At 48.6% G+C, this 14352-nt stretch overlaps 2 protein-coding genes and 1 non-coding gene across 3 annotated transcripts in view; 1 reads left to right on the plus strand and 2 right to left on the minus strand.

Annotated features, from left to right (window-relative positions):
* The window catches only part of LOC125913211 (L-lactate dehydrogenase A chain), a 968541-nt gene that overhangs the window by 645384 nt on the left and 308805 nt on the right, over window positions 1–14352 (minus strand). The gene's annotated exons all lie outside the window — the stretch shown is intronic.
* OTOG (otogelin) overlaps window positions 1–14352 on the minus strand; it is a 91114-nt gene that overhangs the window by 22920 nt on the left and 53842 nt on the right. The window contains exons 32-38 of the mRNA XM_049639960.1: window positions 13504–13782; window positions 11454–11571; window positions 10703–10782; window positions 8343–10138; window positions 7317–7485; window positions 6861–7006; window positions 6160–6249 (exon numbers count right to left, since the gene is read on the minus strand). Of these exons, the coding sequence (XP_049495917.1) occupies window positions 6160–6249; window positions 6861–7006; window positions 7317–7485; window positions 8343–10138; window positions 10703–10782; window positions 11454–11571; window positions 13504–13782 (2678 nt within the window). The remainder of the gene's footprint in view (window positions 1–6159; window positions 6250–6860; window positions 7007–7316; window positions 7486–8342; window positions 10139–10702; window positions 10783–11453; window positions 11572–13503; window positions 13783–14352) is intronic.
* On the plus strand, window positions 712–821 carry LOC125917770 (small nucleolar RNA SNORD89). The gene has a single exon (XR_007456291.1). It is a non-coding gene; the product is annotated as a small nucleolar RNA SNORD89 (small nucleolar RNA).

The raw sequence follows: 14352 nt of genomic DNA on the forward strand, positions 1-14352 counted from the left end.
CTAAACTAATACATTACAAGAAAAGAAAATTTAGACTAATACACTTCATGAAGATCCAACAACATATAACAAGGCTAATATATCTCAACCAAATAAAGTTAATTCCAGGAATGCAGCACTAGTGCAACATTTGAAAATCGTAGTAATTCAACACATTAATCGTCTAAAGAAGACCGATGGAATATTATTCAGTGGTAAAAAGAAATGAGCTATCAAGCCATGAAAAGCCACGGAGGAACCTTGAATGCATATTGCTAAGTGAAAGAAATCAATCTGAAAAGGCTACATACTATATGGTTCCAACTCTGTGGCATTCTGGAAAAGCAAAACTGTGGAGACAACAAAAAAAAATCAGTGGTTGGGTGGGGGCTGGCGACCAACTGGCAGAGCACAGAGAATTTTTAAACCAGTGGAAATACTCTGGATGATATTATAATGATGGATAGATGTCATTACATATGTACCCAAACCCGTGTGGAAAACCAAGAGTGACCCCTGAGGTAGGTAGACTATGGACTTCAGGTGATGATGATGTGTCAATGTAGATTCATTCACCTTGGTAACAAATGAGCTCTGGTGATTGAGGCTGGTAATGAGGGAGGCTATGCATGTGTGGGTACAGAGGGTATATGGGAAATCTCCATATGTTCCTTTCAATTTTGTTGTGAACCTGAAACTGCTCTAAAAGAGTTAAATCTTTAAGAAAAATAGTCTGAGGAATGATTACAATAAAAGGCCAAATTGCAATGCCTCTCCCAGCTTCTCTTTGTGGGTGCACGATGAGAATATCTTCAGATGTGAACCACTGGTCTGACCTCAGTAATCACAGGATTGAACCTTCGTACGTTGGGGAAGCTTTCCAAACAGGTATGGCCAAAAAAGGCATTCCCATAGAGAGCTCAAATTTAAGAAAAATAATCAGCTAAGAAAACATAATCAGGGAACCTCAAACAACACTGTGGCTTAAAGAAGCAGTGAATACCTCTCTGTGTACTTTTCAATACACTTGCCAAATCCAGGACTGCTACAATCGTAAAAGTTACCATAATAATAGAACCTTCAAAAGCAGGTGATTTGAAGATATTAAGTTAGAAATTATAACTAGAAAATCTGGAGAATTTGATTTTTTTTAACATGACAGTTAAATTGAACTCATCTGATGACACGTAGAAGTTGATTGCATGGTTATTGAATCTAGGATTATAGCTTCTTTCTCAGGAAAACTGTCTTCTACTTTTAAGTATATTTAATGAAGAAGATTTTGCTGATGTTGTAAATGTAAATCTTGACTCAGAGGTTTTTTTATACACATAAAATGTTCTCTAAATATAACTACTATTATTTGTAAGCTATTTATTTAAAACAAATTTGAAAATCTTTCCTTTTTTAAGTAAACAGCAATACTGTGATTTGGGGGTAGGATAGAAAGTCTAAAGAAAAAGAACAATATGATTATTTCAATAAATGCAGTGAAAAGCTTTGACAAAATTCAACATCTGCTTACAGTAATAAAAACTCTCAGCAAACTACAAATAGGAGAAAATTTTCTTCACCAGATAAAGGATATCTATAAAAGACCTACAACTAACTTTGTGCTTTATAGTGAAAGACTGAATGCCTTCTCCCTAAGACCAGATGCAAGACAAGGATGTCAGTGCTCAATCCCTCTTATTCAACATCATATTAGAGGTCCTAACCAATGCAATAGGCAAGAAAAATAAATTTTAAAAATACCCACTGGAAAGGAAGAAATAAAATCATCTCTATTTAGAAAAGACATAAACATCTATGTAGAAAAACTAGAAGAATTTACAAGGACTAATAAGTGAGTTTAACAAGGTTGCAAGATATGAGATCAATGTAAAACTCATGTGTACATATAAACAGCTAAATGAAAACCCAACGGCAAACACTTTTTAAAAGATGCAAAAATCAATTGTATGTATATATATTAGCAATGAGCGACTGGAAAGTGAATAAAAAGAACAGAATCATTTACAATAACATCAGAAATATGAAAATTTTAGAGATAAATCTGACAAAATAAGTTCAAGATTCTTATACTGAAAACTACTTTATATAGAAAGATGAAATAATTAAAATAGCCAACATAATTTTGAAAGAGAAGAAAGTTGGAAGACTCATACAACCTGATTTTAATAAAAATTTAATAAGAAGTAACAGTTATCAAGACAGTGTGGCACTGGTGAAAAGATAGATATATAGATTTATGGAACAATATTAAAGGTCCAGAAATAAACCCAAACACTAATGGTCAGTTGATTTTTGACAAAAGTGCAAAATGGAGGCAGGATAATCTTTTTAAAAAAGGTGCTGGAGGGGCGCCTGGGTGGCTCGGTCTGTTAAGCGTCCGACTTCGGCTCAGGTCATGATCTCACGGTCCGTGAGTTCGAGCCCCACGTCGGGCTCTGTGCCGACAGCTCGGAGCCTGGAGCCTGTTTCAGATTCTGTGTCTCCCTCTCTCTCTGCCCCTCCCCTGTTCATGCTCTGCCTCTCTCTGTCTCAAAAATAAATAAACGTTAAAAAAATTTTTTAAAAGGTGCTGGAACATATAGGTGTCCATATGTGAGAAAAAAAAAGAATCTTGACCCATACCTCACTCAATTTATAAAAATTGACTTAAAATGCAGCATATACTTAAAACTACTACTTAGGGGCACCTGGGTGGCTCAGTTGGTTAAGCGTCCAATTCTTGATTTTGTCTCAGGTCATGCTCTCACAGTTTGTGAGATTGATCCCTACATTTGGCTCTGTGCTGACAGTGAGGAGACTGCTTGGTATTCTCTCTCTCTCCCTCTCTCTCTCTGCGCCTCCCCCCCCCCCCCCGCCAAAAATAAATAAATATTTTTTAAAAATTTAGAGACGTCTGGGTGGTTCAGTTGGTTGAACGTCCAACTTCAGCTCAGGTCATGATCTTGCCATTCATGAGTTCAAGCCCCACGTTAGGCTCTGTGCTCACAGCTCAGAGCCTGCAGCCTGCTTCAGCCCTCTCTCTCTGCCCCTCCCCCACTTGCACTCTGTCTCTCTCTCAAAAATAAATAAACATTAAACAATTTTTTAAAGTAATACCTAAAGCTATAAAACTTCTAGAAGAAAGCATAGGAGAAGATCCTTGAGACTTTGCATTAAGCAAAAGTTTGTTAGAACACCAAAATCATGATCCATAAAAGAAAGAACTGATAAACTGGACTCCACCAAAATTAAAAACTTCTGCTCTTTGAAAGACACTTGAAAGTGAATGAAAAAATGTGCCACAGACTGGAAGATAATACTTATATCTGATAAAGGACCTGTATCCAAAAAAATACAAAAAATTCTCAAAACTCAATAAAACAGACAACATAATCTTTAAAACGTGCAAAGGTTTGAACAGACATTTCACCGAAGAGGATATACCATGGAAAACAAACCCATGAAAATATATTCAATATTATCAGCAATTAGAGAAATGCAAATTAAAACTACAATGAGATCTTATTACACATCTGTTAGAATGACTTAAAAACTCAACACCAAAAGACCACAATAATCCAACTAAAAAATGGGCAGAGGACCTGAATAGACATTTTCCAAAGAAGTCATATAGATGGCAAACAGACACATGAAAAGGTGCTCAAAATCACTAATCATCAGGGAACTGCAAGTCAAAACCACAAGAGATTACCTGATACCAGTCAGAATGGCTAGAATCAAAAAGATGAGAAATAACAAGTGTTGCTGAGGATGTGAAGAAAAAGGAACCCTTGTGTGCTGTTGGTAATGTAAATTGGTGCAGCCACTGTGGAAAACATTATGGAGGTTCCTTAAGAAATTAAAAATAGAAATACTATATGATTGGGGTGCCTGGGTGGCTCAGTCAGTTAAGTGTCCGACTTCTGCTCTGGTCATGATCTCATGGTTTGTGAGTTTGAGCCCTGCGTCTGGCTCTGTGCTGATGGCTCAGAGCCTGGAGCCTGCTTTGGATTCTGTGTCTCCCTCTCTCTCTGCCCCTTCCCTGCTCATGCTCTGTCTCTCTCTCAAAAATAAACAAACATTTTAAAAAATTAAAAAAAAAGAAATACTATATGATCTAGTAATTCCACTACCAGCTGTTCACCCAAAGAAAACAAAATTCAAAAAGATATACGCACCCCTATGTTTATAGCAGCATAATTTATAATAGCCAAGATATGGGAACAACCCAAGTGTCCATCCATAGATGAATGGATAAATAAGATTTATGTATACATACATATATGTGTGTGTGTGTACACACAATTATTACTCAACCATAAAAAAGAATGAAATGGGGCGTCTGGGTGGCTCAGTCGTTTGAGCGGCCAACTTCGGCTCAGGTCATGATCTCGCAGTCCGTGAGTTCAAGCCCTGCGTCGGGCTCTGTGCTGACAGCTCGGAGCCTGCAGCCTGCTTCAGATTCTGTGTCTCCCTCTCTCTGGCCCTCCCCCGTTCATGCTCTGTCTCTCTCTGTCTCAAAAATAAATAAACATTAAAAAAAATAAAAAAAAAAAAGAATGAAATTTTTCCATTTACGGCAAAATGGAAGGACCCTAGAAGGTACCGTGCTATGTGAAATAAGTCAGACACAGAAGCAAATGGTACATGATGATTTCACTTAAATGTGGAAGCTAAAAAACAAAATAAATGAATAAAGAAAGAAACTAAGAAAGAAAGAAAGAAAGAAAGAAAGAAACAGAAAAAGAGAGAAAGAGAGGAAGAAAGAAAAAAAAAACAGATTTAAAACAGGCTTAAACACAGAGAACAAACTGGTGGTTGCCAGAGGGAAGGTGGGTGGGGGAATGGGTGAAATAGATAAAGGGAATTAAGGGGTACAAACTTCCGGTTATAAAATAAATAAGTCATGAAAATGAAAAGCACAGCATAAGGAATACAGTCAATAATGTTGTAATCACATACAGTGACAAGTGGCAGCTACATTTATACTGATGAGCACTGAGTAATGTATGAAATTGTTGAATCACTATGTTGTACACCTGAAACTAATATAACATTATATGCTAACTATACTTCAATTTAAAAAACCTTATACAAATGCTTAGGCATCTTTATTTGTTAGCACCCCAAACTGGAAGCGGCCCAAATGTCTTTCAACTGGCGAACGGATAAACAAATAGTGGCACATCTGTATGACAGAATATTACAACAATAACAATCAACAGACTACTGATACATGCCATGGGGGAGAATCTCACCGTATACTCTGGTTCCCTGCATATGCCATTCTGGAAAAGCCAAAAGTATAGGGACAGAAGGCAGCGGTTGTCAGCAGGTGGGAGAGGTTGACAACAAAGTGGCACAGGGCAACGACTGGGGGTGATGATTATGGTGGTGGTTACAAGACTGTGGGTGTTTGTTAAAACTTATAGAACTGCACACTAACAAGGGTGAATTTTACTGTAGGTAAGTTATACCTCAAATTTCTTTTAATGGAAACATTTAAAAACCTAAGGGATAAAACCCAAGGAGTTTTCTCCGGTTCCTGAGAGCTTCAGAGGGTGTGGCGGCCCTAAGTCTGGCATTCAAGGGCAGATTCCAACAGGAGGGCTGCAGGTCTTGGCTCAGGAATGGGTGGGGAGAGTCAGGACCACAGGAGGACACACATCAGCCCCTCTGACCCACCTGTTGGGAGGAGCAAAGCAGACCCTTGGGAGGGTACCACACAGAGTGGGCTGCTGTTGAACGCCAGCTCCTTGGCAGAGGTGGGCTTAGTGTGAAACTAATGAAGCTTAAAATCAGGGCTCCTCACTTATATAGTCCCTTTCTCAGAAGGGGCTCTAGAAATATATATTTTTAGAAAAACATCGCCATATATTTATATAAAACTTGCACATGGCCACATATTTTTATAAAAACTGCTGAAGTAGATACTTTAACCACAATCATTTAAGGTCACTCTCTCTCTTGCCATTCTAACTTCCTCTCGTTTACAATATTCCTCCCAGTACCTGTGCTCCCCTGACATTAGAGTGGCCACAAATATTTTAATTAAGTCACTTTCAAATATAACTTTTCCATTCGAGTTCCTGCCCACTCTTGCCCCCAATCACGGACAAGCCTCAAGACCCCTCCTCTGTCCCCATGATTGCTGCCCTAGGAATACTGGCTCTTTGATGCACTCACCTTCCGGTTGAAACGATCGATGGTGACCTGATGGGTCGAGTGAGTCACATTCAGCATCACCGGACAGAACGGGGGCCAGTTTAGGTGACCCTGCAGAGAGAGCCCAACCTTCATCAGCTTGGAGTCCAGGCCTGTTGTCTGCTTCTCCTGGTGAGCCATTGTGAGCACACTTTCCTGGCCCCCCCCCCTCAATATGCCAGGAGCACTCACTGGGGCTGTGCAGATGGTGCACAAAATCCCATGGAACATGTCTGGTTCTACCTGACCTCCTGTAAGCCCAACCAAAAAAAAAAAAAAAAAGAAGCAGAAGAAGAAAAAACAAACAAAAAATACCCTGCCTCCTTCCACCTGGCTCATGGGGATATCCTAGTAGGTGATTCTCTGCAGCCAGCACTCTTGACCTCAGGCCCTGGAGTGGCATCCCCACTTCTCTACACTTCAGTGCCTCCCACATCGGCCTGGGCAGCTGGGACAAGCTGGGAATGGCACAGGCCCCAGGAAGGGCCAGGAGGTGGTGCACCCCACTTACCCTTTCCCCGCACATCCCTTCCAGGAGACCCTTGACAGAGGGAAATACTGTAGGGGTTTACACATCTGTCCTCAACTCCGGCATCCCTCAAAACCCAATTCACCGCTCAATCTCCCTTCCAAACCTAGTCAATCCCAAGGCCCCAGAAGGAAAGGAAGTAGGGGGAAGTCACCAGGTTAGCACTTTTGCAGTCAAGGACATGGACGGTGACCATTTCGTTGGGGCTCTGGGTGAGGATGTAGATGGCCTCCTTGAACAGGGCTACGTGGCTCCCATCAAAGGTTATGAAGCTTAGGTCAGGGAAGATTGAGCATCGGCCTGGGGGAGGGGCAGGGATGAGAAGAATAGATGGATGCTTCTGGGGGCCAAGGCCACCCAGGAACAAAGGGCAGGCCTCTTGGCCTTTTCCTGGGTGATGGAGAGGCCCTGGGGACTGGAGAGCCGCTCAGAGCAGGCATCACAGAGATGAGGTTGCAAGAGTAGGGAATCTGCCAGGTCAGGGGTCACACGGAGACAAGAGGTCCCATAGGAGAATGCAGTCAGGTCAGGGTTACCCTAAGGCTGAGGAGCACACAGGTTAGGGGCCGAGGTCACACTGGGGGAGGATCGGGTACATCCCAGGACTCACAGGCACATTCCCAGACAGGGCAGCAGCGGTCCCCGCCCACCCTCACTGCGAGGCCCAGGACCCCACAGCGAGGGGGTTTGGCGCCCTGGGGACAGTGCTGGGACTGGTTCACTCGGATCAGCTGGCCCTCCAGGCAGATGTGGCGGACGCAGTCCTGCTCAGCGATTGGCTGGGGCACAGGGTGGAGGGACAGCGTGAGTGCCCCGCCTAGTGCCACAGCCACTCATTCCCCCACCCCAACCCTCAAGCCTAAGGGCAATAAGATCCTTTCCAATGTAGACTGTAGCAGGTCAGGGGACCCAGAAGTAAGACTACTAGGGAGTGGTGTCCTTACTCTCCACGCACCCAACATACCCATCAGGGGCCTGGGGATGGGCTGAGCATGAGATTGGGGGTCGGGGAACTGACTCCCAGAGACCTCTGCATATCTGTCTGGCCCTTGCAGAGAGCTCCAGGTACACAGATGTGCAGACACACTAGCTTAGACTCAGAAAAACCCGAGCATACCCATGCATGCACACACACATACACACACACACACACACTCACACACAATCTTGCTTTATCTTTCTTACAAATGCACACACACTGTCTTGTGACACCAAATATCACACACACACACACACACACACACTGACATATGAGGGCTCACCCTGAGTCTCACACACATACACTATGCACACATAGTTCCATGTAGCTCCATAGACACAAACAGACACATGCTAGCACACCCGTGTCGTCATGCTCTGGATGTCATGCTAAGTCATCCAATCAGCCCTAGGGGAATGGTCGGACTCTACTATGACATCGGGGGCCCAGAGGAGACTGGAGAACCTGTCAGGCTCCAGAGTGTGGGGCAAGGGTGAGGGGGGTGACTGAAGCCCCATCTTTCAGCCTGGCAGCCAGTGAAGGAGAAGCAGGAGCAGGCCATGAGGAATGTAACGGCATGATGGTGTCCCAGCCAGGGGGCACAGGAGGAGAGACACATGGAGTGTCCACATATGGGGGGCCTGACAAGTCACTCACGACACAGGTGGCAGATGTGCTGTCCTCAGTGGTGGTTGTCAAGGTCTCTGCCGAACTCGCTGCGATGCTCTGGGCTGGGGCCGAGCGCCCAGACTGCTTGGTGGTGGCCTCTGCCTCCAGCTCTGCTGGGAGCCGAGGTCCAGCCGAGGTTCCATGGGCCTCGGGCAGCTGAGGGAGCAGAACCAGTGCGCTCTCTCGGGAGGCGGTCCTGGCCGAGACTCGGCTCAGGGGATAGGATGTAGGCACCAGTGGCACTGTGCCGGCCCAGGGGACGTCAGCCTCAGGTGCCAAGGTAGCAAGAGTGTGGGCCACAGCAGGTGTGAGTTCTGTGGGCCCCCCCTGGGCAGAGCCATGTATCCTGGTGGGCAGAGACACTTGCTTGGATAGGATGGCCATCTTCTCTGCGGTGCTTTTTTGTGGGGCAACAGATACTGTAGAGGCTGCCCCCTCAGCCATGGCCACGACTCCAGAGGCTGGCAATGTGGCTCCCAGAAACAGGCCTGGTGCCGTGCCTACTGCCTGAGGGGTTATGTGATGGGGCAGGTCTACCTGGCCCACAGCGGGGGTGAGAGGAGGTGCTGAGCTGAGTGTCTGAGCAGGTGGAGTTGTGGCCATAGGAGGAGATGTGGCCTGCTGCTGTGGGAGCACAGGGGTGGTGACAGAACCCTTGGACCCGGGCGTGGCCACTGGGGCAGATGTGCCCACCTTGGCCAAGGGCAGGCTGGTATCGAGAGGCAGGCCAGAGAGGAGCTGGGGTGGCCGAGTTGAGTCCAGAGACACGAAGGGTGTGACCCCCAGCCCGTGAGCAACTGTGGACTGGCTGGTGGCAGCTGGAGTCTTTGGGGGTGGAGCTGGAAGCCTGGTGGCTGTGGTGGTGTGCCAGGCAGGGTGGAGTGGGGCAGTGGGGAAGGGGCTTGGAAGTGAGGATGGTGGGATACCCGGGGGCTGGCCGGGCCCAGGTTGCTTCTCTGTCGGTGGCTCCATCTCTACTCTCTTGGTTGCCAGAGGACTAACAGGAATCTGTTCTGCTTCTGTTCTAGCCTCAGCCAGGGGGCTGCTGGGACTAGAAACGCTCTGGGCCTGCATGGGCTGAGGGATCCCTGTCCTGTTCGTGGCCTCTGTTATTGCAGGTGTCAGCAAAGCCTTGTGGGATCCCGAGGAAGTGAGGGGCCTGGAGGTCACTGCAGGGGAAGCCACAGGTCTGGAGGGGGAACTTGCAGGCAACTCTAGGCTTGGGAAGGGCTGGAGGGGCGTGGTCTTAATAGTCAAGGAGCCAGGGCCTGGGACTGTCACAGCTTTGGTCATGAGTGGGAAGCGAGGTGCAGGGGGTGACCGGGAGGAGACTGTGATGTTGGGGCTCCCTGCAAAGGTCAGAGTCACCCTAGTCGTCTTCATAGCACTTGGTCCTATGCTAGGTGTGGGAGTCTGCTGTGAAAGGGAGAGGGATGAGGATTCTGGGGCAGGGGAGGTGGCCAGGTGGCTGGCAGTCAGTCCCTTGCTGGCCGGGGCCTCTGTGGGGCGGACAGGGAGGTTAGATGCAGTGACCTCCAGCGGCTGCTGCAGAGTGGGCTGTGTGGGGCCTGGAGACAGCATTGGCCCCTGAGTAGCTACCAAGGGTGGGTTCAGGGCTGTGGTGAGTGGGGCAGCTGGAGTGAGCGCTGGCTTGTGGGAGGGGCCCCCGGGAGCTTCCTGTGGAAACTGCAGCTCCTTGTCACTGGGAGTGGGCAGCTCTTGACTGGGAGGCAGGGTCTCATTGCCAAGAGGTTCTGTGGGACCCAAAACCATGGGTTCCACACCTGGGGCAGAGAGAGAAGAAGCTCAGAAGTGCCTGTTGCCCCCGGGAGTCTTCACTGGGCAGGGATGTTAAAAAAAAAACAGGGCTCTGGAACCAGCGATTCAGGTGAACATGGGGGAAGGCAGCTTCCAATGTCCAGCCAGGCTGCCTGACCAACCCAGGGGCCTCTGCCGCATGGCACTGGATGACTCCCAGAAGTCAGCAGGTCTGGACTCTGCCCCATACTTGAGCTTGGATTCAAGTCCAAAGTCAAACCTTGGACTCTTGCCCCAAAACCTGAGCTCAGAGCCAACAGACCTCAGGCCTAAGTTTGTCTGTACCATGTTCTTACTGCCTGATCTCAAGCCAGTCCCTTCCCCACTCTGGGCTTCATTTTTCTCTCTGTACCATGGGGAGAATGGACTGAATGAGGTCCCTGCCTACTCCAGGGTCTCTTCCAGAGGCCCCAATACTGATGCTGCTTCTTCAGGGACCTGGAGGCTCTGGGCATGATTGCAAGGCGACTGTGGAGATTTACAGGAAATCTGAGTGGGGGGGGGGGGGATGAGAAATCTAGGCCACTCACAGTCCTCCAGGTAGACACATCTCTGTGTGACTTCATCCAGGACCTTGGGGGTGGGACATGCAGGTACACAGCCTTCTACCCTGAAGACAGAGCAGGGAGCCAGTTAGCAGTCTGAAATATGAAGGGCATCGACTCTTTTCACTAAGATTGAGCACCGCTTCATCCCTCCTTATGGCACACATGACATGAACCTCCAGAGACACTGTGTACAGGAGCACATATACCCAAACATGCATGTTGAACACTTTTGCACACACCTTCTCCTCAGACCAAGAGGGAAACACGAAAAAGGCCTGGTTATGCACATACTTGTGCACACACTCACACATGCTCACAAGTGTCTGCATTTAGGCACATTGTTACGCCAGCAAGACTCGAAAGCATTCACACAGAATGTCAAAACATCAGCGCATACACCTTCACGCACACACAGCTGCACCAACATCCAGACACATGCATCTCACATACATGCACATACACACAGCTGTGTAGAGCCCACAGACACACACAGGGCCCAGCTCTATGCACATCATGCACAAATCAATATTCACACATACCCGCGTAAGTCAGGTTTGCTCTGATATGCACGTCCCCATACACACGGCACACGAAACATGCATTCACAAGTATGTGGAAGCACACATATACACCTCAGGACGTGCTCATGCCTATGCCGTCAGACTACATGCCCATTTACACGTGTGTGTGCTCAAATCAGTGATGTATACACCTTGACTCCATACCCCCTCACCTGGGCACATCCTGGCAGCTAGCTGCCTGTGGGTCCCGGCAGGTTCGGAAGCAGGGGCTGGCACAAGCATCGTAGTGCCACTCACAGATGGGGTAGGCAGCCCCTGAGGGCTTGGCATCTGGAAAGGCAACCCGCCCCAAGTGCTGAGACTGAGTGAGACTGGGCACCAGCTCAGGGTCAGGTGACAGAACACAGAGGTAATCCTAGCTCAGCCCATCCCCACCCTGCTGCATGGAAGAGACAAATGGACGCATGTAGGAAAAGTAAAGAAAAATAAAATAAGACAGCATATACTAAAATAAAAGTCAACCTAAGGGGAAGTTTGTATTCCTGAGAGTCGGGGTCGGTGCCTGGGGGATCTTTGGGATAGGGCTCTGGGAGTTTGGTGTAGGGGCTAAGAAGCCCAGGGCAGGGCACTATAGAGCAGGCAGTTGTAGCTGGGCTTTGAGGGTTAGCCAAAGAGAAGGCTGGGACCTCTGATCTCCCCATAAGGCTGCTCTGCCACTCTGGGACCTTGATGGCCAGGCTTGCTCTGCACCCCTGGGACCTTGGTGGCTATTAATAGTAATAATAACAAAAACAACAGCCAACTCTTGAACAGCACCAAATGTGACATTCAACATCTCACAAGTATTTCCCCACAATAATCCTGTGACGTAGCACTATCTTTACCCCCCATTTTATGGGTGAGGAAACTGAGGCACAGAAGATGCTGGGAAAATTAAACTCTCCCGGAAGAGATTTCCTCAGAAAATGTCCTGTGGCCAGTGTGACAGATGAGGAATCCTCAGAGGAAGTCTGGGCAATGGGAGACTCAGAGGCAGACAAGACCCCAGACCATCTTAGCAGAAGTGACTGGTCTCTGAAACCATGGCTTGAGCAGGAAGATGTGGGTGGGATCTGCAACAGGCCAGAGGGAGCAGCCCCTTTCCGACTCCCTTTCCCCACACCGCTGATGACTGTGGAGAAAATCTGCTTTTCTAAGATCCTTAAGACCTGAACTGAGACCTTACATTTGGGGAGCACCTACTATAAGCCAGGCCCAGAGCAAAACCCGCAAGATGCAATCAATCCTCACAGCAATTTTATGAGGCAAATATTCCCATTGTACAGAGTTGGATGGTGGGGAGCTCTCCTCCAAGTGCCAAGAACTAGGGTCAGGATTTGAACCCAAGGCTGTCTGGCTTCAAAGCCTGCGTTCATTCCACTCTGTCTTCCAGAAAGGGACACAAGCTCTGCCATTACAGCCAGTGATGAATCTGTCCTGGGTGGGGTTCATTGGTGGACTCTACAGATGACCGCTGAATGTAACAACGAGCTGGCCCAGGCCTGGTTTGTAGGGGAGGTGATAAATGAGGAGGCTGGCTGGAGATACATTTATGAATGTATGTAAATGGATCCATTCATGTGGCATGAGGTGCCCTCACAGATACAAACATACATCTCCACATGCAGGACACAGAGGTCTGCCTGAAGTGGTAGAGAAATTGTGATCACTTCCTCCAGGGATTAGGCAGTGATCAAGCATTTGGGGGCAGACCCACCTGGCAGGGGGATGGCAAAGGTCTGGAACCTATTGGTCTCCGTTAGAAAGGGTGTGGAGCTGCCCCATTACTGCCACGGGGGAGAGGGAGACTGCTGGATCCTCAGCCTGGTGCCCCAGGGGGGCGGTCTTTGAAAGCACAGGGCCAGCATGTGTCCCCATCAGCAAGAAACCTGAGCCAGTGGGCTACGCAAGCTGTGGCCAGGAGCACTTCTTGCCTCCCTTCCACAAAGGCTGCCCTATTTTTAGACCATGTAATCGGCCTGTGGGTGTAGGCAGGACCCAGGAAGCTGGCTGGGCCCCAAGCCCCACTGCCCACAGGCTCCCTAGGCCATCAACATGAAGGTTGGGCCACATCCCATCTCAGGGGCAGCACCCAAGGGTGGTCTCCCTGAGCCAGGAGAGTGGGAATTCTGCCTCTTGAGGGTGATTGGAAGGGTGTGGTGCGAGAGGGTGGGAAGGGCAGTCTGATGAGGGGCTGAGGGTGATGGCAGGGGGGACACCTACCTAGAAGGCGGAAGAACGTGCCCCGGCGGAACACCTCTGTGTGCTCATACAGCCGCAGGACCAGCGTGGGCCCCAACACATAAAGGAAGGACCCAGGCTCTGCCAGTGACTCTAGGGCCACTAGGCCGGCCTGCCACGTCCCCCGGTGCAGTGAGAAGGAGGCATGGTGGTGGAAGGCAACGTTGCCCTGCCACTTAGCCAGCTCCACAGACCCATTGGCTGTGACATGGAGGAAGAAGTTGGGTCTGTCCGCTGCCTCCAGGGATACCACGTCCGGGTCTGCAAAGAGCCAGGTGGGTAAGGTGAGCGCAGAGACGGGTCCAGATGGGGCGCAGAACCTCAGAGACTCAGGACAGCAACACGCCCTGTGGATTAGCTGGGCCCTGCTCCTCCATGCCTGCCCACCGACTTCTGCCTGCTGGCTGCCCCTCTGTGCACCCCACCTCTCCCTGAGGGAAGTGGAAGGTTAGAGAAGCTGCCAGCTGCCAAACCTCGGGGAGGTGTCTTCCTCCCACCTTCCTTCCCTCCTCCCTTTCTCCCTCTGCAAACATTTTGAGGACACTCTGTGTGCCAGGAGAAATTCTAGATGCTAGGGATGCAGCAGGGAATAGACTGACAGAAACGGCCGCCCCGGAGGAGTCACATTCTACTGGCCAGGCTGGGGTTTGGGGATTTGCCAGGTTTCAGGGACCCCACCTCGGTCCTGCTTCACACAGAATCCCAGATGGTCAGAGCTGGCAGACTGAGGGGTATGTCGAGTCCAAGCCACAGATGGGAAAATAGTGAACCCGAGAGGAGAAGGGGCTTGCTCTGAGTCCTACGATTGGTCTCCGCTGTCCTCTCTCCTGT

This window comes from Panthera uncia, chromosome D1 (genome assembly GCF_023721935.1).
Source record: "Panthera uncia isolate 11264 chromosome D1, Puncia_PCG_1.0, whole genome shotgun sequence".
NCBI lineage: Eukaryota > Metazoa > Chordata > Mammalia > Carnivora > Felidae > Panthera > Panthera uncia.